The 8,722-nt window shown below is 37.1% G+C and overlaps 1 protein-coding gene across 1 annotated transcript in view; it reads left to right on the forward strand.

Moving 5' to 3' along the window:
- LOC109388035 (zinc finger MYM-type protein 5-like) overlaps positions 1 to 8,722 on the forward strand; it is a 38,114-nt gene that overhangs the window by 5,983 nt on the left and 23,409 nt on the right. The window contains exons 3-4 of the mRNA XM_019652406.1: positions 1,303 to 1,398; positions 6,051 to 6,144. Coding sequence (XP_019507951.1) covers positions 1,303 to 1,398; positions 6,051 to 6,144 — 190 coding nt within the window. The remainder of the gene's footprint in view (positions 1 to 1,302; positions 1,399 to 6,050; positions 6,145 to 8,722) is intronic.

Genomic DNA, 8,722 nt, shown 5'->3' on the forward strand with positions numbered 1-8,722 from the left:
TGTTGGTTAGAAGTTGGCTTGGGACGCCAGCTCTGAGCATCAAGGGTGCCGGTTCAGATCCCAAATGAGGGCCAGTGATGCTGCGCCCTCTACAGCTAAGATGGTCAACAGCTCGACCTGGAGGTGGGCTGCTCTGAGTCGCCAGTGATGGCGTAGGCTGCAGTGGGGCTGGCCGGCAGTGGGTGTGAGCTTTCGTGAGCTGCCATGAGCGGCTGTCTAATGGCCAGTGAGTGACTGCCTCAGCCGGGAAAAGCGCAATGATAATACCAACATGGGACAGTGAAGCAACGTCCTCCACAACTAGACTGAAGAACAAAACTTGTTCTGTTCCCCTTCCCCGATTCCCTAATAAAATCTTTAAAACACACACACACACACACACACACACACACACACATAACAAACCCACTAGAATGGCTAAAATTAAAAAGACTAACCAAGTGTTGGCTCGGATGTGGAGCAAATGGAACTCTTAAAAAAAAAAAGAAAAAGAAAAAGAGTGCCCTTTGTATTATTTTCTTAGAGAAGATTCAGACAGACCTAGCAGCCACCAGAGGATACTGTGGAGTCAGCTGTAGCTCTCTTCTAGAGATTGTTCTTTTCTGTTTTAGGCTCAGATAGAAAAGACTGAAAGAGTTCGTGTATAATAGCTCTTACATTTCATAACTCAGTTTAGGCTAAATCATTGCCTCTTCACTTTGAAAATAACCACATAATACGCTTACTGATTAGTATTAACTGTGATCTCAATTTTTGTGTTTATTTTATAACCCTTTTAATTAAACTGGTCTGGTAGATTTGTTATTTATCTTTGAAATAGTTATTTGAATGTTGATTTTGTTTTAATTAATTTGCTCATTGTAATAAAAGAGATGTAAGTTTTAAAAATTGTTTTGCCTATTAGTCACATATAATGTAGTGGCTATGAAATATTTTAGATCCTGGAGTTAGATTTCCTGGATTTGAACCCTGACCCTGCCCTTGCCAGCAATGGAGACTTGGGCAGGCCAGGCAGATTCCTTAACTTTTGAGTCTTGGTTTCCTAATGAGTAAAGAGGGTAAAAATAGTTCCTACCTCATGTAAATGTTAACTGAATTAATATATGAGTATGTAATGGCATAGCACCTATTATGAGTAAATGGTACCTATTACATGATTGTAACTATTATCAATTAAAATTACTTGGAAAGATTTTAGAAGAAAAATGTTACTTAACATATTTCAGTATGAGGTGTTTAAAATGGAATAATGACTGCCAAATGAAATGAGTTTGTTTTCTTAATCATTTGACGCCCATACAGTTAGTTCCCACCTGCTTCACTTTCAAGTTTCTAAGGAAATTGAGACCAGTGTGTATGAACTTACCTCAGCTTTCCACGTATCATTTCTACATACTTGTAAGTATTTTCCAATTATGCTTAGCTTTTTCCCTCTTGCCTTTGAGATAGAGCTGATTTCATATTCATGATCAGTTTCACTACCAACTGTGCACGTGACCCCATCTTCTCTTACTTGCTTAGGAGCCTTGCTTTATTGATTATTCATTTCTCCAGATTCTCCAACTATGTATCTGTATTGGATCCCCTCCTTCGTCATACCCTAGTGCACAGTAGGTACACAGAAGTGTTCACTGAGTAAAGCAGGGTGGTTAAGAATTTGGAGCCTGGAGTTAGACCCCTGAGTTTAAGCCCTACTTGGGCTCACCCAGAACAATTTAGTTAGCTTCTCTTTCCTGATCTGTAAAATGGATTAAATTATACCTATGTCATGGGGTGGTTTTTAGAATTTTACATAGAAAACACAGCATCTATGTCTGGCAATTCCTGGACAAGGACAAAAAGATTCAGAAAGATTTAATCACATAGTTACGTTGGAAGTGGAGAATTTGAAAAACTGACCAAAAGACTAGGAAGAAAGGGCTTGGGCAATAAGTCACTTTATTAGATAGAAGCATATGTGTAGTATAGTGACTATTTGGACTCTGGGTTATTGGTACTTGATAGAATTTTGTTACTGTTTTCTATTTCAAAGAAAGACTTAGGTATTTTCCCCCTATGTAGGGTGAGTAGGTTAAATTGAGTACAGAAGATCCTTGAATAATGTTTTGTTATAACATCGATGAAATACTGTAGGAACTTAACTCTTGTTTACATCAATTAGCCTGTGGTAAAATTGGTTTCAATATATGTTGTTTTGCTTAAAGTCACAGAACCTTTTTTTAATTAAGTAAAGATATTTATTATTAGTTTCAGGTGTACAGAACAACATTGTATTAGACATTTATACACCTCACACAGTATTAAATGGTATCAAATGGTATTAAAGTACCATTGACTATATTCCCTAAGCTATACTTTGCATTCTGTGAATATATATATATTTTTTAAATTACACTTGACATTCAATATTACTTTATTTAGTTTCAGGTGTACCGTGCAGTGGTTAGGCATTTATGTAATATATGAAGTGATCCCTCCGATAAGTCCAGTACCCGTTTGACACCATACATAGTTTTTACAATATTATTGACTATATTTCCCATACTGTATTTCACATCCCTGTGACTGTTTTGTAACCACCAATTTGTACTTCCCTTCACCTTTCTCATCCATCCCCTCAACCCCCCCTCCCATCTAGCAACCATCAATTTGTTCTCTGTATCTATGAGTCTATTTCTGTTTTTTTATTCTGTTCTTTAGATTCTACATATAAGTGAGGTATGGTATTTCTCTTTCTCAGTCTGACTTATTTCACTCAGCATAATATTCTCTAGGCCCATCCACGTTGTCGCAAATGGGAAGATTTTATTCTTTTTTATGGCAGAGTGATACTCCATTATATAAATGCACCATGATTTCTTTATCTAATCATCTATTGATTGTCATTTCTGTAGTTTCCATATCTTGGCTATTGTGAATAATGCTGAATAGGGGTGTGTATATTTTTTGAATTAGTGTTTTGGATTTCTTTGGATAAATATCCAGGAATGGAATTGCTGGGTCATAAAGTCGTTCTATTTTTAATTTTTTGAGGAACCTCCACACTGTTTTCCTTAGTGGCTGCACCAATTTGCAATCCCAACAGTACTTGAGGGTTCTTTTCTCCACATCCTGGCCAACACTGGTTTGTTAATTTACTGATGATAGCCATTCTGACAGGAGTGTAGTGGTATCTCGTAGTGGTTTTTATTTGCATTTCTCTGATGATTAGTGACATTAAGCATCTTTTTATACGTCTATTGGCCATCTGTATGTCCTCTGGAGAAACGTCTATTCAGGTTCTCTGCCCATTTCTAATTGGATTGCTTGTTTTTTTGTGTTGAGTTGTATGAGTTTTTTGTAGATTTTGTATATTAACCCCTTATCAGATACATCATTGGCAAATCTCTTATTCAGTAGGATGTCTTTTTGTTTTGGTGATGGTTTCCTTTGTTGTAAAAAATCTTGTTAGTTTAATGTAGTCCCATTTGTTTATTTTTTCTTATGTTTCCCTTGGCTGAGGAGATATATCAGTAAAAATATTACTAAGGGTAATGTCTGAACACTTACTTTCTATATTTTCTTCTAGGAGTTTTATGGTTTCAGGTCTTACATTTTAGCCTTTAATCCATTTTGAGTTTATTCTTGTATCTGGAGTAAGAAGATGGTCCAATTTCTTTTTTTTTGCATATATCTGTCCAGTTTACCCAGCACCATTTATTGAATAGACTGTCTTTACTCCAGTGTTAATTGTTGCTTCCTTTGTCGTAGATTAAATGACCGTATTGACATGGATTTGTTTCTGGGTTCTCTATTCTGTTCCATTGATCTGTGTCTATTTTGATGCCAATACTGTGCTGTTTTCATTACTATAGCCTGTAGTGTAATTTGATATCAGGTAGCATGATATGCATATCTCCTGCTTTGTTCTTCTTTCTCAGGATTGCTGTGGCTATTTGGGGTCTTTCATGGTTCCATATAAATTTTAGGATCATTTGTTCTAGTTATGTGAAAAATGCCATTGTTATTTTGATAGGGATTACATTGAATCTATAAATTGCTTTGGATAGTATGGATAATTTAACTGTATTTTTCCTATTCATGAGCATGGTATATGTTTCCATTTATTTTTATCTTCTTTAACTTCTCTCTTCAAGGTCTTATGATTTTTTGAGTATAGGTCTTTTACTTCCTTGGTTAAATTTATTCCTAAGTATTTTATTTTTATTTTTTTGATGCAATTGTAAATGGTATTGTTCTCTTAATTTTTCTTTATGTTAGTTCATTATTGGTTTTTAAAAATGCAACTGATTACTGAATATTAATTTTGCATTGTGCCACTTTACTAAGTTCATTTATCAGTTGTAATAAGTTTTTGGTAGAATCTTTGGCATTCTCTCTATATAGTATATCATCTGCAAATAATGACAGTTTTACTTCTTTACCCATTTGGATGCCTTTTATTTCTTTGTCTTGTCTGATAGTTGTTTCTAGGACTTCCAGTACCATGCTGAATAAAAGTGGTGAAAATGGGCATTCTTGTCTTGTTCCCGATCTTAAGGAGAATGCTTTTAGTTTTTCCCCATTGCGTATGATATTCACTGTGGTTTGTCATCTATGGCCTTTATTATTTTGAGATATGTTCACTCTAGTCCCACTTTGCTGAGAGTTTTTATCATAAATGGATGCTGGATCTTGTCAAATGCTTTTTCTGCATTTGTTGATATAAACCATATGATTTTTGTTTTTCATTTTTTTTGTGTAGTGTATCATGTTAATTGATTTGCGTATATGGAACCAATCTTGCATACCAGGAATGAGTCCAACTTCATTGTGGTGTATGATATTTTTAATGTATTGCTGAATTCGGGTTGCTAATATTTTGTTGAGTATTTTCGCATCTATGTTCATTAGGGATATCAGCCTATAATTTCCTTTTTTTGTAGTGTCTTTGTCTGGTTTGGAATCAGGGTAATGGTAGCCTTGTAAACTGAGCTTGGGAGCCTTCCCTCCTCTTGATATTTTGCAATAGTTTGAGAACAGGTATTTTCTTTGTTTTTGTTTGTTTGTTTGTTGTTGTTGAGTGTTTGGTAAAATTCACCTGTGATGCCATCTGGTTCAGGATTTTTGTTTGTTGGGAGGTTGTTGTTTACTGATTGGATTTTGTTGGTAATCATTGGTCTTTGCAGATTTTCTGTTTTTTCTTGATTCAGCCTTGGAAGATTGTATGCTTCTAGGAATTTATCCATTCCTTCCAGGTTGTTCCATTTGTTGGCATGTAGAACCTATCGACATTGTTAAGTGAGGGCTTTTTTCCCCTTTTCTCTGTCTCTTGCAGGTGCTTTGGCTTGGATAAATGCTCAGTGGGAGGATTACACTTGATTGAACAGACTCGTTTTATTAGAGAGTAAAGCGATGACAGCTAGTCTCACAGACATAGGAAATTCATTTGGTGGCTCAACTAGTCCTTTAGTCAGTAGATCTAGAAGCTCATCCGTGGAAGATGATGACGATGATGTTGTATTTATTGAATCTATACAACCTCCTCCAATTTCTGCTCCAGCAATAGCTGATCAAAGAAATTTTATATATGCTTCATCAAGGAATGAAAAGCTACAAGGAAATTATTCTACAGTTCTTCCTTCCTCAAGAGATTTGGCTTCTCAGAAGGGGAATATAAGTGAGACAATTGTTATTGATGACGAAGAGGACATAGAAACAAATGGAGGGGAAAAGAAAAATTCTTCCAGTTTTAATGATTGGGGACTTCCTGACACTAAAAACAGAATCAAAGATTTGGATTTCTCCACTTCCGGTCTTTCAAGAAGTAAGGTAAATGCAGGAATGGGTAATAGTGATATCACTACAGAATCGACTCTGAAATTCAGATTGCTAATGTTACAACCTTAGAGACAGGTGTAAGCTCTGTGAATGATGGGCGAGATATGAACTTAATGATTACACATGTAACATCACTGGAGAATACCAGCTTGGGAGATGTCTCTAACGGACTGCAGTCAAGTAATTTTGGTGTTAATATACAAACATACACCCCATCTTTAACTTCACAGACCAAGACTGGAGTAGGACCTTTTAATCCTGGTAGAATGAATGTGGCAGGAGATGAATTTCAGAATGGAGGATTTGCAACTCAACATAGTCCTGGTAAGCCATGAGTGGTCTTCTACCCCATGTAAATAAACTTTTGGCTATTGTTTTTAGTACACATATCTATTTAATTTATGTTGTATATGTGAAATATTTCTCTTGACTCCCAGGTTAAGATAGAATATTTTACTTAATAAAACTGTGCAGTCTACTTGGTCTCTGAATTTTCAGGAATTTAATTTGTTTTACCCATTGTGACTTACGTCTCAAGTTTAATTGAAAAACTCCATAACCACTACAACCACCCTTGTTTACTAGTGTCTATTTTAATGTAAAAACCATAATAAAAAGATGGATAGTGAACTGAAGGGGAATATAATGTAAATTTACGTAGTAACTGAATTTAATTTACAAGTACTAACTTGAAATTTTAAGTTTTGCTTTACAAGTGTTTACCTTTGGACTGCTTGTCTTTGATTTTCATTTTTAAATCAACATTTTATTAGTTACTTTATTTTAAAAGTTTCTTGCCTTTAAATCAGAGACCTGTATTTTAAAAACTTTTATGTGGACAGTCTTGTTCTGATAAAATATAGTGAAAGTCACTTTCATGACATGTGTGAGGTTTTGGGGGGACTTTTTTGTATTTTTGTGGGGGAGTTGTTGATTTTGTTTTTTGGCCATTTTAGTGTTTTTAGCTCTTGACCAACTTAAAATTTTGAGAAAGGGGGCCGGCTGAGTGGCGCGATGGTTAAGAACTCGCTGGTGGCGCCAGAGGGCCCCGGTTCGGATCCCACATGTGAGGGCCAGTGACACTGCCCTCTACAGCTAAGACGCTGAACAACAGCTCAACCTGGAGCTGGGTTGCCTTGAGTCGCCGGTGACGGCATAGGCTGCAGTCCCTGTGGCAGTGGGTTACCATGGGCTACCGTATATAGCCAGCAGCCAGCGTGAGCGGCCAGCAGCCGCCGTGAGCGGCCGCCCAGGAAGAGTGCAATGATGGTGCCAAATTGGGCCAGTGAAGCAGCGTCCTCCACAACTAGACTGAAGAACAAAACGACAGCAACTTGTCTGTTCCCCTTCCCCCAATTCCCCAGCACTGTTCCCATCCCCCCAATTCCCCAATTAAAAAAAAATCTTTAATAAAAAAATAAGAAAAAAAATACTAGCATTCCATTAAAGCAATAAGTGATTAGGTTCTTTTTTTAGCTGAGCCATCCTGCCACTTACAGGCAGCTCAGCTTGAGCCGGGAATCGAACTGCTGTTGCTCAGAGTTTGCAGTCTTGAGCGAGCTCTTAACCAACTGAGCCACTTGGCTGGCCCAACTGATTAGGTTCTTAGCTTTAGTTACGTTTCATTCCTTTCCCCAATTTTTTTTTTTTTTTTAGTCTTTTTCTGTGGTTATGAAAATACTATGTGGTTACTATAGAATATTTAGAAGCAATCACAGTTAGACATAAGAAAATAACATCTGTCACCATACCCCACTAACTAGGAGTGACTGCTGTTAAAATTTGGGTTTGTTTGCTTTCAGTCTTTTGCCTCTGTGGTTTTAAAAAACATAATTTAGAGCATATTATATGTAGTTTTGTATTCTATTGATTTACTTATTCTAAATATTGGTATGTTATGTCATTTTAAAAATAGAAGTTTCATGGCTATGAAATACGTATGTATTCCTTTGTTTGAGATACCTGTGCCTCTACTTTCTTTTAGCATTCATATCGTTTCCCATTTTTTACTGTTGATTTTTTCCTTTTTTTTTTTTTTTCTCTTTTTTTGGGGGGGAGACAGGGCTTTTGCTCATGGCACCAAAACTTGACAAGTGATAATGTCTTAAAGGTTTACACACTGAGGAATTTTAAACCATATAGTGAACTTTTATTTCTCTATTACATTAAAATCCATTGGTCTTTGAAAGGATCTTTTACTTTTGTATGATTTTTTTTTTTTTTAAGATTTTATTAGGGAATTGGGGGACGGGAACAGCCAAGTTGTTGTCCTTGAATCTTGGTTGTAAAGGGTGCAGAAAGCTCAGCTCCAAGTCCAGTCACACCACTCAGCTCAAGGTGCTGTGTTCAATTAGTTGAGGGTGGGCGTAGCCACCATCCCATGTGGGAGTCGAACCAGCAGCCTCGTTGTTAAGAACGCACGCTCTATCCACTGAGCCATCCAGGCGGCAGCTCAGCTCATGGTGCCGAGTTCAGTCTTAGTTGCGGGTGGGCATAGCCTACCATCTCGAACAGGCAACCTTGTTGTTAGTAGCACATGCTCTCACAGGCTGAGCGTTGGCAGCTCAGCTCGGGCACAGCTCACTGGCCTATGTGGGAATTGAACCGGCGGCCCTGTTGCTCAGAGCTCACACTCTTGGACAAGTTCTTAACCAACTGAGACACTCGGCCAGCCCTGTATGATTTTGTAATATTGTGCTTTGGTTATTTGCAAAATACCGATTCACTGAATTACCCAGATTTTCTCAAAGTTGACATTTTAGAAAGCTGTCAAGCTCACAGTGGTGAGTACAAGTTTTTTTGTTGTTTGTTTGTTTTTTAAAGATTTTTATTGGGGAATTGGGGGGATGGGAACAGTGCTGGGGAATTGGGGGAAGGGGAACAGACAAGTTGCTGTCCTTTT

This window comes from Hipposideros armiger, unplaced genomic scaffold (assembly GCF_001890085.2).
Source record: "Hipposideros armiger isolate ML-2016 unplaced genomic scaffold, ASM189008v1 scaffold_178, whole genome shotgun sequence".
NCBI lineage: Eukaryota > Metazoa > Chordata > Mammalia > Chiroptera > Hipposideridae > Hipposideros > Hipposideros armiger.